We start from the raw sequence: 23,289 nt of genomic DNA, 5'->3' as shown, positions 1-23,289 counted from the left end.
TGAGTTTGAATGGAATAAGCCTGATTCTATTTGAACTCGAATCTGCTGCCCTCGAATCAGGGTAGATTTGATTTGAATTTGATTCAAATTTGAATTGATTCAAAAAAATTGATTTTAATGGGCTAGAGAGCAGCAAGGTGGGTTGGGTGGCAGGGCACCATGGGTGCTGCCTACCACCCAAACTTCAGAGTGTTTGGGCAAACGGTTGATTTTTTAGGAATTTTTTAGTTTTAAGTGTTTTGTATTTTTCTGCCATTGGGAATAATGGGGATTCAAAGCAGCCCTGTTATTTCCCATGGGTAGCCCCTAGGTGCTTGAAAGTGGGTTGGGAGATAGAGCGCCATGGGTGCCAACTACAACCCAACTCACAAGTCAGTGGGGTACTTGTGATTTTTATGGAATTTTTATGTATTTTAGAATCTCTACAAAGGGATTCATTATGAGAAAAAGTTAGTTAATGCCCTAGAATCTAAAATACATAAAAAATCTCCCACAAATCAACTGAGTACCCCACTGTCCTGCAGCTTGGGTGGTATTTGGTACCATACCACCCTACCCTCATACCCACTCTGGAGTACCTAGGCGCTACCCACTTCGAGGGACATGATGAAATGGCAATGTCTAAGGGAAACTTTAATCTCAAGTCAATTCAAATCAAATCTGGGGAGATTCGATTTGAGTTCTGTTTTGGCCAGGGGTGCCTGGGCAGATTTGTTTCAAGGTCGAATCACTTGAAACAACCAGATTTGAGTTGAACCGATTCAACCTCAAAACGATTTGCATAAACTTATTACCTAGAACATAACATTCCCATACACACTGAGTGGCTAAACATGATCCTCTGCGAGTCTGGTTCTTGCGGAGTGCACACTCCTGGCACGTGTGTCGTCCAAACCCACCAGTGTCCAGTTCTGAGCTGGACTGCTGTCATTCACCTGACATTCTTGGTCTTACTTCAAATATATGTTGCAAATGGCAGTTCAATTCAGGAACCAGCCTTTGGTGGGTTTGGACTCCACACACATCCAGAGTGCATGCTCCCAAGGAAGTGGAAGTTCCCAGGAACTAGATATGAAACAGCTTGTGTGAAGTTGACCATTATATAGCCAAAATGTTCAGGTCCAGGACTGGCAGCAAGCTCCGAACCTAACACTCTAGCGCTATATAGCACAGCAGAAGGAGACTTCAAGGGAGTCAGAAAGTGGGGGAAAGGCACTGGTTTATCCTTCCCTTGCCTAGGAACATAGGAAGCTGCCTTATAGACAGACCATAGGTCCATCTAGCTCATTATTTTCTACACTGACTGACAGTGGCTCTCCAACGTTTCAGCCCTGTCTGGAAATTCCTGGGAATGAACATGGAACCTTCTGCATGCAAGCAAATGCTCTTCCACTGAGTATGGTCCCATTCCCTACGGGGAATCTCTTACATGTTGTCACCCATCCAAGGCAAACCCTGCTTAGCAAAGGGGACAATTCGTGCTCACTACTGCAAGACCAGCTTAATCCCACCTGCAAGACCTGGAAGTGACAAGGCTCCTGTTCCAGGCTGGCTGGAATTTTGAACAGAGGCATTTTGTTGCCAGTCCCATTTGTTCACATCTACATAGAAAGAATGTTGTGCTGGTACACCAAATCGTCCTTTTTACAGGACATAAGATACAATAACAAAGCTAAACATGAATAAAAAGAAAAGAGGGGGGAAAGGGGAAATACCATTCTCCTGAGAAAAATAAATGACAGGAATTTTTTAATGCTTCACATTCTCACTGTATTTCCCACACCTCATTGAGCAAGTCTATATCAACATTTAACCAGCCTTGAACAACCTTGCTTTCAACATATATTTAACATCGGGATTTTAATGTTATTTTGACCTGTTCCCAATTATATTGTTCTAGTGATTTGATTTTGTTTGCAAGAATACTAGAAGCACAAGTAGACTTGTAGTGACTTTTAAATTTGTAGAGTGGGTCATTTGCACTATGTCCTGGTCACCGACCTTGCCTAAGGTGTAGTGAATATAATATGAAAAGCAAATGTATACTAAGCCATTATGCTATCCATCATTAAATGACAATAAAAACTGCATTGGCTGCCACCATTGATTAATAATGAAATCATAACTGGCTTCAAGCAATAATTACTACAGATTCTCCTCATGGGAACCAGTGCCATCTAGTGGATAATGAGAACATAAGAACAGCCCTGCTGGATCAGGTCCCAGGCCTATCTAGTCCAGCATCCTGTTTTACACAGTGGGCCACCAGATGCTTCTGGAGAGCCCACAGGCAAAAGTGCATGTCCTCTCTCCTGCTATTGCTCCCCTGCAACTGGTATTGAGAAGCATCATGTCTCTGAAGCTGGAGATGGCCACCAGCCACCAGACTAGTAGCCATTGATAGACCTGTCCACCATGAATTTGTTTAAGCATCTTTTAAAACCATCCAAGCTGGTGGACATCACCACATGGCAAAGCATTCCATAGATTAATTATGTGCTCTGTGATAAAGTACTTTCTACTGTCAATCCTAAATTTCCCAACATTCAGTTTCATGGGATGACCCCTGGTCTAGTGTTTGTGTGCAAGAGAGAAATTTCTCTCTGCCCACCCTCTCCACTCCATGCATAATGTTATACACCTTGATCATGTTTCCCCTTAGTCACCTCTTTTCCAGATGAAAGAGCCCCAGATGCTATAGACTTGCCTCATAAGGAAGGTGCTCCAGGCCCCTGATCATCTTGGTTGCCCCCTTCTGCACCTTTTCCAGTTCTACAATATCCTCCTTAAGATACGGTGACCAAAGCTGTACGCAGTACTCCAGAAGTGGCCGCACCATGGATTTGTATAAGGGCATTATAATATTAGCATTTTTATTTTCAATCTCCTTCCTAATGACTCCTAACATGGAATTAACCTTTTTCACAGCTGACACACACTGAGTTGACACTTTCAATGTGCTGTCCACCATGATCCTAAGATCTCTCTCCTAGTCAGTCACTGACAGCTGAGATCCCATCAGTGTATATGTGAAGTTGGGGTTCTTTGCCCCAATTTGCATCACTTTACTCTTGCTCACATTGAACTGCATTTGCCATTTTGTTGCCCACTCCCCCAGTTTGGAGAGATCTTTTCGCAGCTCCGCACAATCTGTTTTGGATTTCACGACCCTAAATAGTTTAGTGTCATCTGCAAATTTGGCCACTTCACTGCTTACCCCAACTTCTAGATAATTTATGAACAAATTAAAGAACATTGGTCCCAGTACCGATCCCTGGGACCCTACTTCCTACTTCCCTCCATTGTGAAAACTGCCCATTTAATCCTACCCTCTGTTTCTTGTACAAGAAACCAGTAACCAATCCACACATGAACCTGTCCCCTTGTCTCATGACTGCTAAATTTACTTAAGGGCTTTTGGTGGGGACCTTTGTCAAAAGCTTTTTGGAAGTCCAAGTATACTATGTCAGCTGGATCACCTTTATATAAATGCCTATTGACACTCTCAAAGATCTAAAGGTTAGTGAGTCAAGACTTGCCCTTGCAGAAGCCATGCTGGTTCTCCCTCAGCAAGGCCTTTTCTTCTATATGTTGAACAATTTGGTCAAGTGTTACTGTATTGAAATTCTCCACCTATAACATGAGGATAACGATGGAATTGATGCTAATTTGAATAAGAAAAGCTTTTGTACCATTCCCAGGCTTAAGAGAATTGTAGTTATATTTCTAAATAAACCAATAGGGCCTACCTTTGCCTTTGTGATTTACTCATTATCTTCCACACTATCAGAAAATAACTTTATTATACACTTCACTTTTATTAAACTCTAAAGTATTATGAAGAAAAGAATGAGACTTATGTGGCAATCCTTCGCATACTTATCAGGGTTGCCAAAGTTATATATGTGCCCTAGCCAGGTGAAACTGAAAAGGGCCAAGGAAGGATGCATCACTCTAGTGTACTTGAAGTTGCTCTCCCAATATGTTTTCAGTACTTTATACCAAAAATGGAAAATTGGAAACAAGTCTAAAGTTTGCTAGGTCATCCCTACCTATACTGGGTGGGTTCACATGACCACCGGCCAGTCTGGAATTGAGGAAAATGGTGTGGGGTGGGTGTCAGGACACAAGAGTGTGCATTCTTGGTGGGCTTGCTGTCTGAACCCACTCAAGTCCAGTTCCTGAGATTCTCCATCTGACATTCTCCTTATTTCCATACCCAAGATGTGGAAGTTGGGTGGAGAATCTTGGGAAAATGTTGGGTGGAGAATGTGGGAACTTGATTGGGGTTCAGACATCACATCTGCCAGGAGCATGTACTCTTGCATCCAAACATATCCCCATTCCCCCCATTTACAGACTGGCCAGCAGTTATATGAACCTGCCAGTGTCCCCGGCACCCCACCCACCCACCCCCCAAAAAAGAAGAGGAGGAGGAAGACTGGTCACAGTTTCTTTTAAAGATATCAAGATCTTGCTATCTTGCATTGAGGCACTGTCTTAGCTCAGTAACCTTAATCTCAGCTAATCTCTTAACCATGTTTTTTGCTGAAATTGAAAATATCTGTAGCTATATGACATAGTATAATGGAAGTACAATCCATGTTAAAATTAAAAGTACATTTTCCCCCTTTATCCTTTGAAAGTATTATCTTGAAACTGCTTATCATCTGCCCATGAGGAAGAGCCTATTAGCTTGGAATGCATCATTTGTGTACAATTTTATTGAAGCATTTCACATTAAAAATCCTTTCAACCCTTTGGGTCCCCTCAAAGGGAACAAGATTTTTTGTTTGCTTTTTTTTTCTCAGAAGCAACTATCCATTTAAATCTTGCAAAAACCAAATGGCATCATGAAATATTGGCCTCCGATGGGCGGGTTGAGGCTGTGTGTATAAAGTTCTGCTCACTTTGACAAGCATCAATCTACTTAGAACAGAAGTCACTAATTATTGACCACTCATGGCTATGACATAAAAACCAGTTTACCATGCCCATCAGTATGTAGGTTGCAGACACAGTGGGATGCGAGAGCAAGGCTTTATTTAGGATAAATAACCAACACCCCTTCTCATTGCCTGTCACACCGGCTCATGACTCCCATCTTCTCATGAAGCATCTGGAATCTGTCTCTGGGAAGTGGCTTAGTCAATCCATCTGCCACCGTTTCTTCTGTTGGGCAATACTCCAACTGGACCCCCTTTTTCTTGCATGTCTCGAACGTAGTGATTTTTTATAGGAATGTGCTTAGTTCAAGACTTCATCTTCTCCATCTGGGAGATCTGGATACAACTTTGGTTATCCTCAAACATTACTGTGGGCTTTGGTCCCTCAATCCCAAAGTCCGATAGTATCTGGTGCATCCACACCACTTCCTTGCACACTTCAGCTGCGGAAATATATTCTGCTTCTGTGGATGAGAGCGCAACAAGTGACTGTTTGTGGCTAGCCCAACTTATGGCTCCATCTCCATACAAGAACACGTGTCCACTGGTGGACTTGCGGTCTGTTCTGACTTCTCTCCAGTCTGAATCCATGTATCTCACAAATCTGGGATTGCTGCTCACTGGAATCTCCAATATATAGTGTGCAGTGCCCTTTAGGTATCTTCCCAGTCTTTTGACTGCAATCCAATCATTATTGGTTGTGCATTTACTTTTCTGTTCAGGATTCCCACTACAGAAGCAATATCTGACCTTGTTACTGTGACTATATACAGAAGCTTTCCAATTGCCTTTCCAATTGATTGTTGGCTGGTAAAGGCTCGCTGTCTCCATCTTGCTTCCAGAAATTTGCATCAATTGGTGTACTGTCTTCATTGGCATCTGTCAGTCCCAGGCATTCCAGAAGATTCTTTATCTTCTGCTTCTGGTTGAGATAGAATGTCCCATCCCCTTCTCTTTCTATTTGGATGCCAAGGTAATAGGAGATGCTTCCGAGTTCCATTGCTTCTGTTTCCTTGTTCAGTTTCTGTACAATCTCATGGCTGTCTTGTTTTTCTTCACAAATAATAATCAAGTCATCAGCATGGATGTAAGCCGTTGGGATGTAAGTCCATCTATTGTCTCTGAATCTTGAATATAGGCAGGGGTCAGTTTTTCCTTGTGTGAACCCCTCCTTAAGTAGCAGTTGATTCAGTTACTCATTTCATGCTCTGGCTGCTTGTTTTAAGCCATAGACTTATTTGTGGTTTGCACACAAGCCCCTTCTTTCCAGGTACCTCAAAGCCTGGTGGCTGTTGCATCTAGATGTCTTCCTCTATTGCCCCATGAAGGAAGGCAGTCTTTAAATCCAAGTGGTCAACTTGGATCTTTCTGGCTGCTGCCACACTGAGCAGTGTCCTAACTGAAGTGTGTTTCACAACTGGTGCAAAGGTCTCATGGTAGTCCTCAAAATAGATTGGGGAGCCTTGCCTTGTAGCACTGTACATCCCCTTCTGCATCGTGCTTGACTCTGAAGACCCACTTGCTTCCCACAGTCTTTCTTCCAGTGGGTAGTTCCATAAGTCTCCAAGTCTCATTTTTGTGCAGGGAATCAGCTTTTAATCAGCTGGCATCTTTTCTGTATCTCACCATGTGGTGGGTTCTTGTACCCCTCCTCCTTTGGTCATGAGTGAGAGCCTTTGGGGTGGAACCCCTTTATGGGGCCTCTGTGAGCACCTCTGTTCTGGCTCAGGCTGTGCAGCCCCTTCTGAATCTGTATCTCATTCTGAAGTTGCTTCTGGCTTTGGCACAGATTCTTTGGGTTCACTGTCAGGCTCTTGGCTCATGAGAGTCCACTCACATGCTTTCTCTTTCACCTGGAACTCTGGCACACATTTTGGTATATCACCTCACAAGTTGGCCCTTGTCTCTCATCAAAATACACCACATTGTGAATTCTGACCTCTCCAATTGAATGATCAAGGATTCTGTATCCCTTTGGGGCAGGCATATTTCCAACCAACAGTCCCAATTCGCATCTGCAATTGAGTTTGGTTCTCTTGTCCTTTGGGGCGTATGCATAAGCCTTTGATCCAAACACTCTGACATGGTTTCGAGAGGGTTTGCGCCCATGCCATAGTTCAAATGGTGTCTTGTCTATTGCTTTGGTTGGCAATTGTTTTGCAAGTAATTTGCAGTCATCACTGCTGCTCCCCAGAATTTGTTTGCCAAGCCAGCATCATGGAGAGAAGAGCTGGTCTTGTAGTAGCAAGCATGACTTGTCCCCTTAGCTAAGCAGGGTCTAGCCTGATTGCATTTGAATGGGAGACTACATGTGAGCACTGTAAGATATTCCCCTTAGGGGATGGAGCCTTTCTGGGAGATTTCTATTTCTCTCTCTAGATTCCAAGTTCCATTTCTGGCATCTCCAAGATAGGGCCAAGAGAGATTCCTGCGTGAAACCTTGCAGAAGCCACTGCCAGTCTGTGTAGACAATACTGAGCTAGATAGACCAATGGTCTGACTCAGTATATGGCAGCTTCCTATGTTCCTATCTGATCATTTCTAGTAGAGAGTTATTTTTCCTCTCTGCCACTCCATTGAGTTCAGGTGTATATGCAGGAATAGTTTCATGTGATATCCCATGTTCCTTTAGGAATCTTTTCATGCCATTTGCAATGTATTTGCCTCCATTGCCGGAACCTTAGTCTCTGAGGCTTTCTTCCAAATTTGTTATTGACCAGTGCAATATATATTATTTAAATCCTTCACACACCTGACTTTTCTCTCTCAGAGGATATACATAAGTAAATCTTGAAAAATTATCAATAAATGTGAGTATGTAGTGATTACCACCCATACTATTTTCAAGTGGACCAGAGACATCGGAAGATGCTTTGACACCATCTGTGTCTGTCCAGAAAAGCTGGGTCTCACCCCTTTATTAAGTAAGCAATACTGACATCTTGTGGCAGCTTCTTTGCATGCCTCCACTTTAAAGTCCTTAATTAGTCCATTTCCCCCAAGCTCATTTATCACATTTATTTGCCTATGTGCTAGTCTTTTATGCCATATGGTGGAACAAACAACTACTTTGTAATTTTTGGCTAAACCAATAAACAGTTCAGGGGGATTAAGAATATTTTGGGTAGCGCCTGAATTAATAATAAAATCATTCCTCTCATTCCTGGTTGCTACACTGGAAGACTTGGCTCTTTGGTGGTCTCTCCTGTTCTTTAAATCCAGCATGCTGTTTGCTTTTCTGTCTGTGAGAAATCCTTATCTTCCTTTTTATTGTGTTCACAGACTGTGAGTCAACTCTGTAGCTATGGTAACCAGGTTTTCCTCCTCTAGGATTCTCTCCGCATTTCCCGTCTTTAAGCTCTGTGTAATTAGCATGTGAATGCCCTGCTTTGTTACACTTGAAGCAATGCCTTTGTTTCCCAAAAAAGGCTGTAGTACCGTCCCCATGCTTTTCAAAAACTGTTTCTTACTGTTTAAGGTTGAAATCTTGCAAGCATGCAATTACAGTTTCCAATTCAAGCTTACTATTTGAAACCTCCAGTGCCATTTTTACATGATTATACATGGCAAAGATCTCAGAATCAAGCTAATTAACACTTGACCATCCAAAGTAGACCCATGTTGTTTAAGTAATCTGTGAGTCTCCTGTATTGCACTTATATGGGTTGAAAGATCCCCTCCTTCTTCCAGCTGCATTTTGCAAATCCTTTGAATTAAAAGGACAGCAGCATTGGGAGGGATTCTCCCATATTGCCTTTTAAGCTTATCCCAAACTTCTGAAGCCATTTCAGTCTCTTTGAAATGCATTAACAAGTCATCACTTACATTTAGGAGAACCAAGCCATATGCTCTTTTGTTCTGTGAATCCCACTTCTTTGGGGCAGATGCCCTATCTGTTGGTCTTGGTTCAGGGAGGGCTCTATTACGTCCTTTTGCTTTCAAGAGGGCTTCAGTTTTCATGACCCAGAGACCATAATTCCCTCCATTCAGCTTGGAGAAGGCAGCGCCACTCACTTCCGCTGTCTTCTCCATGCTGTCTTATTAACTCACCCAGCTACACTTTAAAGTAAAAAAAAACCTCTGTTGAATACTTTTGAGCTGCTGGGCCTAAATCCCTGTTGGAGTTTGTAATTATCTAGCAAAGCGCCAAGTAAACTACCACTCTAGTTACAGAGTGCAGAGTTTAGTTGTTGCAGCTATTTAAGTAACACACATGGAGATCACTGTAGAATCTAAACTAAATTGATTTATTGATGAAGTACATTTGAGATAGGAAAGACCTATCCTATCTATCAGCTGCATAATGAGTAGGTAGGGGGAGAGAGATGTTTTCATTTTCTCTCTAAGAGGAAAGGGAGAGGAGTGACTCACTACAGGAAGTACCTGAGGAGTCAGGGAAGGGGTCATAGAGCAGAGGCAAGCAGGGACAGGTAAGGAGACCCTCACTAGCTATCTTTGCTCCCAATGCCCCTAGTGGTCATTAGGTGCAAAAGGTTGATGCATGGGAACTCCATCTCCAACCATGGCCACCATGGGCAAAAGAGAAAAAGTGTCCACCATAGCAATAGCAATAGCACTTACATTTATATACCGCTCTATAGCCGGAGCTCTCTAAGTGGTTTACAATGATTTAGCATATTGCCCCCAACATTCTGGGTACTCATTTTACCGACCTCGGAAGGATGGAAGGCTGAGTCAACCTTGAGCCCCTGGTCAGGATCAAACTTGTAACCTTCTGGTTACAGAGCGGCAGTTTTACCACTGCGCCACCAGGGGCAAGGCCATTGTGGATACTGGCTGAGTATTGTGGATCTGCTTGATGCTTCTGTTCATAAAATGAAAGACACTTTATTGATCCATTCTTCTTTCCAGGGTACCCTCTGTCTACTACCAAGTCTCTTCCTATATCTTATTGCATTTTAAAATTTTATTGATTTTAACAATACCTTAACAATCAAGTTACACTTAATTAAGTCAATATTGACTTCCTGCTTACTAGTCTGCAAAGTTCTTGTTAACTATACATATAAGCCATTACTATAATAATACAAAACATATATACTCCCATCTTACAATTCGATTTTACCCTACCCAACTTGCTGTAATTACTAAATTTCAAACCCTGCTGAAAGGTCCATGTTAGAAAAATAGTTCCTTAAGTAAAGCAAGAAAAGTTCCCAATCTTCTGTGAAACATTCCAAGTGTTCATCCCTTATAAGTGTTGTAAGTTTTGCCATCTCTGCATATTCCAAATTTTTTATCAACCAGTCTTCTTTTGAAGGCATTTTATTGTCTTTCCATTTCTGCGCATATACTATTCTAGCCGCTGTGATTGCATACATTAAAAAAGTTAAGTTTCTTCTAGAGAACTCTCCTTGAGTTATTCCCAGCAAGAAGGATTCTGGCCTCTTAGGAAATGTCATTTAAAAATTTTTCTTCAACTCATTATATATCATATCCCAAAAGGCCTTTGACTTCCCGCATGACCACTACATATGAAAGAAAGTTCTTTCACATTGTCCACATTTCCAACATTTATTTCAAACATTTTTATACATTAATGCTAATTTTTTCGGTGTCAGATACCACCTATACATCATCTTATAACAATTTTCTTTTAAAGTATAACAGGCAGTGAACTTTAAATCAGTTTTCCATAATTTTTCCCAAGCTGCCATCTCTATATTATGACCCACATCTTGAGCCCATTTTATCATAGTCGTTTTAACCACTTTGTCTCTTGTCTCCTCCAAAAGCAACAACTTATACAACTTAGAGACTAATTTTTCATCGTTTTTACACAGCTCCTTCTCAAATCTCGACATCTGATCCTTAAATCCAGCTTTAAGATCCTTCTTGTAAATTTCGTTTAGCTGATGGTTCTAAAACCAGTTGCTAACCAAATTTTGGACTTCAGCTAGATTTTTTAATTTACAGCTCTTATCTTGAAAACATAACAAATCTCTATAGGTACTCCATTCAGACTGCATATTTATCTCTTTACGTGCCAACGCTTCAATCGGGGATACCCATAATGGAGTTTTAGATTCTGTTTTATATTTTACCCACACTCGCATTAGACTCCTTCTTACATAGTGATTAAGAAAATCTTTATGCACTTTAGTTTTATCGTAGCACAAATAAGAATGCCATCCAAACTTTCTATCAAATCCTTCCAAATCAAGTATTCTGGGATTTCTTAATGTTATCCATTCCTTTAACCATGTCAAACAAACAGCATCAAAATACAACCTTAAATCCGGCAGGGTACGACCACCTCTTTCTTTAGCATCTGTTAAATTTTTAAATTTAATTCTTGATCTTTTCCCTTGCCAAACAAATTTAGTTATGTCCTTTTGCCATTGCTTAAAACAAGTTAACGTATTAATTATAGGAATAGTCTGAAAAAGAAACAACATTTTAGGTAAAACATTCATCTTGACAACTGAAATTCTTCCCATTAAAGATAAGTACATTCTAGTCCATCTTTGCAAATCAATTTTTACTGTATTCCATATTTTGAAATAATTATTTGAAAACAACAAAGAATTTTTATTTGTTAAGCTATATCATATTGATATTTCAAGTGTTGATCACTCTTACCATAATATATTTATACAACTGTATTATTTTCAATGAGTATAGTGGCTGATATCCAGAGCAGCAATGCAAGATACTGTGTCCTTGCAGCCTGAGTCTTCTGAAGCAGCAGAGCACTAGCAAGGGGAGGGGGAATGATGCTCTCACCTGCCTCCATAAGTGCTCTTTGCTTTGCAGATATGTGTTCCTGAGGATATCTACCTATGTGTATAACCTGAAGTAGATGCTACGTATGCAGTTCGCCAGGCTAAAAAAAAGCATATCCAACTATAGGGGCTTCCTATATGTAGCACTAGTTAGTAAGCCAACAGATTTGATTATTTCAGGATGCTTCTGAAAAAGCTTCTGAAAAGGCAGACTCTCACCATCAGTCCACTGGAAAACGCACACCTAGCAATGGGTTAAAGAAGTTCATTGTTTATGCATATTTAGTATTATCTTGGAAATTGCCAAAATGCAATTAATATGGAATGGGTGGGAATACTGATGCTTATGTGTGTTTATTTAGAAATTATTTGCTCACCTTAAGGTCATTTTTCATAAAAGGATTGAATCGTAACAAAAATAGTAGGGTTTCCCCCGTGTGCTGCTTTAATATTTGCAAGTACAGCATTCCTTCAGTAGATGATAATTCTACATCGGATATTCACAATTTTTCCTGGTGCCTGAACTGATCCACTATGGGTCTCCACAGTAATTCTGCATTGCTGCACTTTCAGTAAATGAGAGGTAATTATTCATTAACTGTCCTAAATTTTCATTACCACAGTATGATAGGAAGGAAATTTCTTAGCTGGAGGTGAGCAATCCACAATACTTTTTGAGGAAAGGGTATATTGGGTAGAAACTTTTAAAAAGTGGCAAGGGTCTTTCAGGGAGTAAAAAGAAGCTTATTTATGCTTATGCTTAGCAGATTGCCTTAATAGTTCAGTGCTGATTAATCTGAAGCATCTTTCATGGAGCACCAACGGCTGCAAGATCTTTAGATGGATATTACCTTGCCAATGTATGTTGTTGTCATCATGCTGTGTGTGTGTGTGTGTGTGTCCTTAGTCTGCTGTGACATACTGATTGCTGCAGCTCAGGATCAGGGATATAGTGAGGTTGGAGTGGTGCTGGGACAAAAAGTGAAGATGGGCCCTTGGGCCCTGCCAAAGATTGCCTTCCCCTCTCAATATCTTTGTTGCAGAAGAACTGTAAGGACATGGTAAAAAACAAAACATTCTTTGCACATGCTTTCTCTTGCTCCTATGCAAATAATACCACACACTACCCATGCATGCAGACACTTTCAGACACAAACTTGTGCATGCACATTTCCTGGATCAGAAACCTTCATAGATAGATAGATAGATAGATAGATATACATATACATATACATATACATATACATATACATATACATATACATATACATATACATATACTTCAGCATGGAGGTGAGATGAGTCCTCCAGTCAAGAGACAGCAGTATGCCAGGGAGACAGGGTGGAAAGCAAAGAGTGACCTGTTGTCCAACAAGTGGAAACCCCACCCGCAGGGGCATTTGTCTCCCCACCTCTTTATTCAGTTATAGCTATGCTCCTGCTCTGGACTAGACATATCCTCAAAAACTTTGAAAGACAGTGTTGCACTTCAGCTGTCAAGTGATATTTTCTTTCATGGATCACTAAATAGCCATTTTTTTCATGAACAGCGTGTGACATCCAAATAGTGCTTGCCAGTGGAAAGCCCCTTCCTGCCTTCCAATTGTTCCCTCTGATGTAGCCACCTGTACCACATCTCACATTTTTGCTAAAGGCCCTTTGACTCTTGGGAATGGCTTTTACAGTGACATTGGAGGCTGTAACTATTTTTACTGGGGAAAATGGCTTCCACTCACAAAACAGCATGAGCATTGCTCTGGATGCTAGCATTGAGTTTTCCTTTTTGCTGCTCCGACTTTATTGCTAGCCACACACACACACACACACACACACACACACACACACACACACACACACAATCTTCATTTCATTAATAAAATAACATTATTGGACATTTTGCTTCTTAGTCCATCCATTATTCATATTAGCTACAAGGCAGAAGTAAGGATAGTGCCAGTGAGGGGAATGCAGCCATTCATGCATTAATCTAAAAGAGACTTTGCATACTCTCTCTCATTCTGGAGAGAATGTAGAAGATTGTTACAGTTTGTTTGCCAGTTCAGAGATGCTCTGTCAGTACCTGGAACTGACAATTTCCTGACCTACTAATACATTATGTTTTGTCTTTTTTAACGATTTTCCTTTTATTTGAATTGTCATATTGATGATAATGCATAATACAATGGCACCATAAGATGCTCAAAGTATAAACAAAACTATCAAAGTTTAACAATAAAAAAGAAACAATCTTGCTGATATATTAGGTTTTATTTTACTGGCACGTTAACTTTGAATGTGGTGTAGTGAGAGAGTAGGACCAAGGAGACTAGGACCAGGGAGATCCTACTGAGCAGATATTGTGTAGCTTACTGAAATATATTCTGAAATCACTGAATACTATAGGGCACAACCAAAGATTCTGCAAGAGCATTACAAGAAATTATGCTTGTACAGGCTGGATACTTTGGCTGTCAGGCTGGATACTTTGACTGACATTCAGAGAAGTGTTTGGAGATGTAGCAGGAGCTGCATCCTCACAAGGAGAGGCTTCTGTTAACTCAGCCAGTGTCTTTCCAAGCAGCACTATGCGCAGGCAGCAGGAAGGAAAGTGTTTTTCAGTGTTCTCCCCTTCCTCCAGAAGTGCTCTTTGTCTTCTAAATCAGGCAACTGATTTTAGTAAGATTAGAAAAGTGCAACTAAAAATTGAATTTCAGCCTTTATATTTTAAATTGGACTTTAATATGGATGGAGGAATTCTTCAAAAATCTGACATTACTATAAAATTGATATGATGTGGGTCAGACCTTCAATAAACTCCTTTTCAGCATAAACATATTTTAAAATGCAAATCTGTATGTCATAGAATGGTAATGCATGCCATTCTCTCCATTAGTTACAGAGAATTATATACAGTGAATGCTATATTTGTAACGTGAATTTGATCTGGAATGGCTTCTGCTTTGTATTAAAATATAATCATACAGTTGGTTTTAAGGCTAAGCAATGTATGGGACTTGGAAAACTGGTTATAATAGTAGTAAGTAGTAATTAAGTTAGGCCTGTACTTTAGGATCGGCATTAAAAAAAGATCCTTTGGCAGAATGTAACTGTGGGATGTTATTTAAAATAATTATTATGTGTTTAAAACCCAAGGATGTACTTTTATTACCACTTTGTATTAGTGCTTTAAAGATTCTAGCTATAAAACTATTAGTGAAGCAATTCAGTCTAACTGAACCCATTTGCTTTAGAAGCTCTGTCCATCTTCTGCCTTTATTACATCACCTTTGAGTCCTGATTGCATTATTTTAGAGCATGGATTGCAGTAATGCTATTCTACCCTAACCTGATGGATTTGGTTTTCATCTTGTTCTCAAAAATTCCCAGTCTATAAATACATCCCCATTCTCTAATCAGGATCACAGTATAACTGGTAAATTTCCCAGAAGAAAAACAGTTGTGCATGTCCCAAGAGAAAATGATACATCCTTTGAAGTGGAATAGGCCCTTGATTGCATTATTATTATTTTTTAAAAGAGCCCATCATGATAAAGAGAAGTCTTTCCAGCATATCTGACTTAACACTTCTATTCATTTGGTTTCTAGACAATCCAGTAGTTGTATTCGCCTGTCTTATTCACAACTGTAAATTTGCAGTTTAGAAGTTAAATCATTAATTTATTCTGTTTTTCATCTGTGGTGAACTCACCTTAGATTTAAATACTGCTGAAATGATCAAAGCTTAAAACATACACTTAAAACTAAGCATGTGCTTAAGCCCCATATTAAATTAGACTATTAATCCTGGCTTGTGATGTTCAATGGTTGTAATTCAAAAAAGCAATGTGTGCCTGTTGGGGAGATCAGCATGCAGACATTAAGGCTGATTTTATGCCTTTGCCCTACTGTCAAAGAGACAAACCACTTCCTGAGCTGAACATTGCTTGTCTCTTTGGCACTGGGGACTGTTGCATAGCTATTAAAAAGAAATAAATAAAAGCATAGGTTTTCCACAGGGAAGACCCATATTTGGGTCTTCCCCGATAACATACAGATAACACTTCTGATTGTATCTCATGTCTGCCCATTTTATATATTTTTCAATCAGGATTAACAATCAGTGTATTGAAACTGCTGTAATTAAGCTGCAGTATAGACAATCTGGTTTAATGAACTGACCATGTTTGGGTCAGGGGAAGGGAACTTTATGTAATGTAAATTACACCCCAACTCTTTGGGAACCTTGACTGAATGTTGTCAGTTTTTGCAGTAGGGCATTTATGTGTAGTTTTATGTATGAGTTTTCACATTTCTTTGAGTGCCTCCTTCTTGTCTGACAACTTTGTCACAATCCAGTTGGGCGGGGGGTGGACAATTTCATTGAGTTGGAGTTGCAAATATTTGCATTTCTACCTTTACTGTCAAAGCAGAGACTCACTTTGGAAAGGGAATGATAGGATCAGTCAGCATTTTGCCTGAAACCTGAACCTATTACTCTAGAAAATTAATAGCATCCAAGACTACAACATATGACATCCATAATATCTATAGAGAGATATGGTACTGTATATGCTTGACGATGTCATGCTGCCATGTAATAGTTTGGTGTATGAATTTCTTGGGAGTTCAGTCCTGCAGATGGGCTGAAACAGAATTTTGGTTTGACCTAGTCAGTTTTTAGTCTCAGTATTGGTAGAGAGGGAAGGAAGGCCAACATATGGGAGCCAGTTTTGCCATTTCACACACAGCCTAATTTCATTTATTCTCATTTTATGCCCCTGCCAGACCACCGCTCTTGATAAGGAGAGGCAGGTTTTCCGACGAAGACGCAACCCGGATGTGAGAGGAAAATACAAGGCGCAAGCAGCAGCACCTGAACTCAACTCTGAATCAGAAGACTATTCACCAAGCTCATCTGAGACTGTTCGCTCACCTAATTCACCCTTTTAATAAAACACTTCTGCTGAAGGTCTTGGCTTAACCCTTTGAGATTCTGAGGTGGGGGAAACCCTCCAAACCTGTGTGCAACTGTTGCATTTGATTTTGTCTCTATCAGTTGCTTTGAATGAAGGAACCAGAAAAGGGGTGTTTACAGTATCTTTGTGACAATAATAATTTCCTAACTGACTGAAATGATCTTTGTTCTCTGTCTAGATTGTGACTTGCTGCTAATATGATCCTCAAAGGGTTAAGACTATTTTGCTTTTTTAAAATATATATATATATATATATAATTTTCAGAAAGGGGATATAAGCAATGAATGTTTTCATCAGTCAAGCTAGAAGCTGCAGTATGTGACTTTAGCATATGTTAACCCTCTGAGTGCATACTCTTAAATGACTTGCCCAAACAAGGGCTTTATCATCCGCACCTTGTTTTCCTATAGCTCTCTGCTTGGTGGTCTGACCACAGTGGTACATCATTACAGAAGATGGGCTATGGTTTTTGTGGAGTCTGTTGTCTCAGGCTCCTGCGTCTTATACTACTGTACCTAGAAAGTCTGGCCATTCTTGGGCTGTATTCTTCCACGATTACTTGTTGAAATGATTACACAGATAATAGGACTGCCCAAGATGCTACTTACAGTTCCATGCTTGCTGGAAATCTATTTCTTGGGAGACTAGTTAAAGGAATGTCCTGTCTACTTTCTGCACCTTCTAACTCTTTACAGGTACACAGAGGGCATGTTTGGGAGGCAGCAATAAACGCAATTCGTTTTTACATTCCATGGATTCTTTCTCTTGACATTATTGTGGTGTTTCTCTTAAGGTGAGGGATTCTCTTCACAATAGCAGAGCAAAATATGTTCTAAAAAGGAGATCATTAGTCTGCATAAAGTGTAAACTGAGGAAAAGACTTTGAAATTCCAAACATAAAATTAGACCATGTTTTAAAAATTAAGTGACTAGCACTTGCTCACCTAATGTATATGTATGAATATGTTTATTGGAGTTCAGTGTGCGTGTGTTGATGTGAGAGGCATCAATTTGGGCAAACTTCCCCCAAGTCATTGCTGTTTCATAAATGTTTTCAAATGACAGGTAAATTGCATAAGGTAATTACATTTTTTAATACTTCTGGTTCCAAAAAATGTAATCATATTTGTAAACATGTTCCTTGTTCATTCAAAGGTCATTTTAGTTGTTTTTTAAAATTGCATTTTTAAGGCACCATTCTCAAAAGGATTGCGAAGACCTTAGTAGTAATATAGAATATTGAAATGTCACATGTTGACACTGTCGACATTTCTCTTGCATCTGAAATACAAAATAATTTAGGACAAAAATCCACAGACTCTGCTACCCTACAGTTAGGTTATTTAAATCTTGCTAAAATTAAAAGACTTATTTATTTAATAGGTTTATAGGCCACCTTTTAGTACAAGGCTCCCAAACTGGCATACAATAAAAGCTATAAGAACAACTCAATAAAACTCCATATTAAATTGATTCCGTTCACAGGAACAGAAGCAAAAGTAAAAGAAGTAAATATGTAAGATCCCGTAGAAACCATACAACACAATCAGCTATAAAACGTACTAGAATTTCTGGGCAAATAATAAAAGATCTTACGTGGCACTAAAAAGACATCCAAAATGGTACCAGTTGAGTGTCATGGTGCCTCATATATGGAGGGCAATTCTATATATTGAGTCATTAATGAGAAAGCGTGCTCTCTGTTCACTACCCATCTAACATTAGACGGTGAACCCAGACCAGGACCTGTGATGATAGGCAAAGTGTCCAGGCAAACTCCTGTGCTAGAAGGCAGTCCTTCAAATAACCATGTTTCAAGATGCTTAGAGCTTTATATGTAATGACCAACACATTGAATTGTGCTCGAAAATGGACCAACAGCCAGCATAGCTGTTGAAGCTGATGAGAAATGCTCCTATAGCTGCTCTCAATTTGTAAGCTAGCAGTTGTGTTTTATACTAACAGAAGTTTCTAAGAAGGCATCAGAGACAGCCATATATGCAGTGGGTGGCTTTACACAATCAGCTGAAAGGAATTACGTTTCCTGGAAAGGAAACTGGAGTTGTCCAGTGCACATGTTTCCATGTGGCATGAAGCCTAGTTCCTTCCTACCCCACTTCTGAGATTCTACCAACTCTTCTGACCAAGGTTTGAAGTTGGCTTAACAAAGTCGGTAGAGTCACTCACAGGCAGAAATCAGTAACTGGGTGTTGGTGGCTTCAGTCAACAGGCCTGCTGTGAGTATGCACTGTGGGCACCTCCAGTTCTCTCTCCCAGGCTTCTTACTGGCATTCAGCTGATCATATGAAGCCGCCTGATATACTGCAGCAGTCCAGTCTAGACGTTACATCAACTACGGTCAGGCTATCTATATCCAGGAAATGTTACAGCTGATGCCTTAGCCTTAGTTGGGGAGGGCTGTTGGTAACTGTGCAGAGGATTTCAGCCAACACAATGCAAACCACTTGAGTGTACTAATTGGTTTATTTTTAAAAAACTTTCTTTTAGAATACTTGTATGCTGTTTTTCAACAAGGAGTTCAAACAGTAGTTTTCAAAGGAGAGAAATGTGTGTGGGGGAGAATTCCTTGTCCCAAAGGGAATGCCCTGTCACGATCATTTTTAAATATATATATATACACACAAATACCAGCAAAAGCCACGAGAAAATACACTATGCTTGAATGAACAGGGAGTTGATCTTGCCTTGCTAGGTATAAGAGAACTAACACATGAAAGTTGCCTCTGCCAAGTAGCAGGGGATATATTATATCAAGCCATCTCTGCCACTTCACCTGCCAGTTTCATCATGGGCACTAATCCTGGCCTGGGTCTGTGGGTTATGCAAAATAATCCATAGTTCCATAAATTATGGAAGTGAACCTCAGATTTCTGACAATCTCCCTCATTGCATGAGAACCAGGGCTTTTAAGGGAGGAAAGTAGGGATGTGCACAAAACCGACATTGCTGGTTTAGTTTGAATCCTAACTGGATTAAAACTGGCCTGGCCCAGCTCGGTTTTGGTCCCAATTGGACCAATTCGGAATGGTTCAGAGCTCTACTGGTAAAGGGGAATCCTCACCAGATTCCCCTTTACCAGTAAAGGGGCAGGGGAGGCTTCTCTAAGGTAGAGTGGGCGGAAGGGGAGTCATTTAATACTTACAAGCCCCATTGGCAGTGGCCACAGTGGGGTGGCGGGTGTGGCGGTGGCTCATCCTCTCACCCCTGTCGGGCTTCTGTGCATGCACATAGGCTGTGTTAATGTGTAGGCCATGTTAACTAAAATGGCCTCCATGCATGTGCAGAAGCCTGAACTGGGCTGGAGATGGCCTGAGCCGGCCCACCACCAGCCCTAGCTACTTGGGGGAGGCTGGCAGGCATGGCAGTAGCTGCTCCCCACCCCCATGGCCGCCGCCACCAAGGAGGCTAAGTACTAAATGACTCCCCTCCCACCTACTCTACCCTTAGGTAAGCCCCCTGCCCCTTTACTGGTAAAGGGGAATCCTCACTGGATTCCCCTTTACCAGTAGAGCTTCGAACTGGCTTGGTTCAAACCAAGCATGGTTTAGTTCGAACTTGGACCCACCTAGGTCAGTCAGGTTTGTCTCTGAACCTGTTGAGCCAAGCTGGCTCAACATTGAGCCTGGCTTGGACTGAGTCAGCTTGCACACCCCTAGAAAAAAGCATTTAGCACCTGTTGGCATTTAAAGCAGTTGCAAAAAGCATCTATTGGAACTAAGTCATCCTCCACAAACAAGGATGGACAGGTTGCACAACCAGGGCCTGCTCACACAGGTGTGGTATAGGTTCAGTTATTATATATTTGGTAGGGGAGGTTATGCGAGCCCAAGGTTCACTCTCCCAACATTGCATGGCGAACCTATATGTGTCAGTTGTGTATGAACAAGTTCTTAGTTTCCACATTTTCCTCAGAGGACAGGGATTGTAACAAAAGGTCCTTGGAGTGTTAATGCAAGTAAACATCACTCTAGTCTGTTTTTATTATTATCAGACTATTACACTTGTTCTCATGGTCAAAATTTGAATTGATCATGGTCCAAATAAGCAAGCAACTAGACAGCCTACCTAGGATTATCTCTTCCTTTTGATTTAATTGAAATTTCAATTGAGAGAAGGGTGTTTAAATAAATGGAATTTCCCCAGGGCTTTTGACAGATGGGCATCCTTGTCCCATTTACCATCTTTCACTACAGCAGTGCACAAAATCAGGGCAATCCAGCACCCGCCAGGTTTTGAAATCCTTTCTTTACCCAGTCCCAGGAGACTGCAATCTCCAGTTCCGAGTCTTACTTGGAGTAATTAACAGTATAACTTTATACCAGCATCCAGAGCTCCTGTGAGCCCCAAAGGACGTCCAAGGCAATTTTGCCCCTGGAGGGTGCCTGCAAAAGCTCTTTGCAGCATAGTTGTGGAGAGGCAAGAGTAAGGGTAGTTGTTAACAGAAGTCTAAGTGGACTCTGTTGCTGGTCTTGGGACCATTGCAGCCGATCGTATGATTTTCTGTTTTATCACAGTGGCTCATACGATCTGCCATAAAAGACAGTTGTGATTAAACCAGAATGGTGTACTTTTTATTTTAAAGATTTATAAAATAATTGACATTGCACAATTATATTATGAATAAGGAGAAAGTGTAGCTGTTTAACTATTGTTATGATTTATCGGTTTATTGTATGTTAATTGATTAGGATTTATATTATGTGTTACTTCTCTATTTACTTATAAACAAAGATACATAATCAGGTGTGTGCAAATATCCAAATGCACCCTTGAAGTGCGTCCAGCATCATGAGCTATGAAGTTTGCTGAGTCTCCTAGAAAATTTCTCAGCTGGGTCCTTTCTATATAGTTTTTAAAAAATAAATAAAAGAACCCATCTCCCCAGAATACTATATTTCTATGTGAAGTCTGCCCTTTATACATGAGCAATTGTATAACATCTGGGGGGAGAGGTGAGGTGAAAAAACGAGGCACCAAGAGCTCTAATAAGCATCTAATAAGCACTGACAAATATTGGCCCAATAAAATAATCCATGGTTCTGGAACTATTTACACCCTTGTCAATTGTTTTGACTTTTCCAGCCCCACCCCCCTGCAAAAAAGGCTAGTTTCAGACACTCCCTTTTTTAAAGAACAGAGGGTGAGGACTCTGTCCTCTTTGTTCTTCCTTTTAATACAGGATATTTTGTATAGAAAGATTAGCTCAAGCTTTTATTAAGGCAAGCAAAAACTAACAGTTGACATTAGCCAGCAGCTGCCTCATCCATTTTTGCCTGCTTATCATTTCGGGGTTATCATGGAGCAGCTTCACAACTATGCTACAAGTTAGTTTTCAATCTCTAAATGACAAAGGAAGCTAATGACAACAATACCATTGGGATTCTTTTGTCATTTCAGTATCTTTTTCTTTAACACAATACACACATATTTATTTGCACAAGTCAGTGCACAATTGGTAAGATGTGCTCTGCGGGTTGCACACTTTAGTTAGTAGATTAATCAACTAAAGCTTTATGATATTGTATATATAATATTACAAATTATATTGTAAACTGCTTTGAGATTATTTTAATGAAAAGCGGTATAGCAATTGAACAATAAATAAATAATTAAAGCTTTGGTTTATTAATTCATAAAGGCAAATTTTAATTGGTGGGCTTGCAAATTAAATGCAAACTCTTTGCGGTTTTTTTGTTTTTGTTCTTTTGCTTAGACGTGTTGCTGTAACAATGAATGGAAACATTAAAGATGACCTTTTATTTTAATGAGTGTTAGTGCTTGTTAAATTGTAAATTGTCCCACCATGCCTTCACTATTTCAAAAATACATCTATATTTAAGCTTCCATAAGATATATCTATTTATTTAATTGTATGTGATTGGCAGATGATGAATCAACTATTTTTTTTAATCAATTGTCTATCATCGTTGTTATACAAAGAGATCTGCCCATCAACATTTTATCAATGCCTGCTATCCTACTGATTGCTCAATAAGATTTAGGGAATCAATTATAACTTGAATGACTGACCCAATGAAACAAATTAGACTTTGTACACATTGATGATTGAAAGTAACATTGATTTATGGCTAAAGGGTGTAGCCCACAGGGCTGGGTGAGTGTTGTTATGACAAGCCACATAATATCCTTCCTGATATAATAAATGCAATCCTGTGACGTAAAATGCTCATTAATAACATGCATTCTTTGACTTTGTGGGGTGGAGAGGGGAAGACTTTGAAAGCAAAGAGATTAATTCATCTTGATTAGAAGAAGTGAGCTGAGTGAAAAGCAGGCCCAAAAATGCTTCATATTATGGTTGTGCTGCATCATGGGAAATCCACGCAGAGTCTTTCCATCACCTCTGCTTCTATTTTGGAATCCAGGAATAGCATTAAAGAAAGATGTTTGAATCTCTTTCATCCTTGTACCATATTATACCAATTATAGGAAGAAAATTCCATCCCCCTTGTGTCCACTGTCATCCCCATACACATGTTTGATTGCTGGCTCATATTTTAACGGTATTTGCTCTTTAAAATGTTTTAGAAGTCACTCCTGGGTCTTGGTGAGAGGATATGCTTTGAATTTTCAAAATC

The 23,289-nt window shown here is 40.1% G+C and overlaps 1 protein-coding gene across 4 annotated transcripts in view; it reads left to right on the top strand.

Annotated features, from left to right (window-relative positions):
* DCLK1 (doublecortin like kinase 1) overlaps window positions 1-22,887 on the top strand; it is a 399,204-nt gene extending 376,317 nt beyond the window's left edge. For all 4 annotated transcript variants that reach the window (XM_053305405.1, XM_053305407.1, XM_053305404.1 and 1 more), the window contains one exon: window positions 16,478-22,887. In XM_053305405.1, the coding sequence (XP_053161380.1) occupies window positions 16,478-16,642 (165 nt within the window). In that variant the 3' untranslated portion in view covers window positions 16,643-22,887. The remainder of the gene's footprint in view (window positions 1-16,477) is intronic.
* Window positions 22,888-23,289: the final 402 nt, after the last annotated feature.

Source organism: Hemicordylus capensis, chromosome 3 (genome assembly GCF_027244095.1).
Source record: "Hemicordylus capensis ecotype Gifberg chromosome 3, rHemCap1.1.pri, whole genome shotgun sequence".
Lineage (NCBI taxonomy): Eukaryota > Metazoa > Chordata > Lepidosauria > Squamata > Cordylidae > Hemicordylus > Hemicordylus capensis.
The sequence above is the reverse complement of the archived record's forward strand: the minus strand, read 5'-3'. Positions and strand labels throughout refer to the sequence as shown.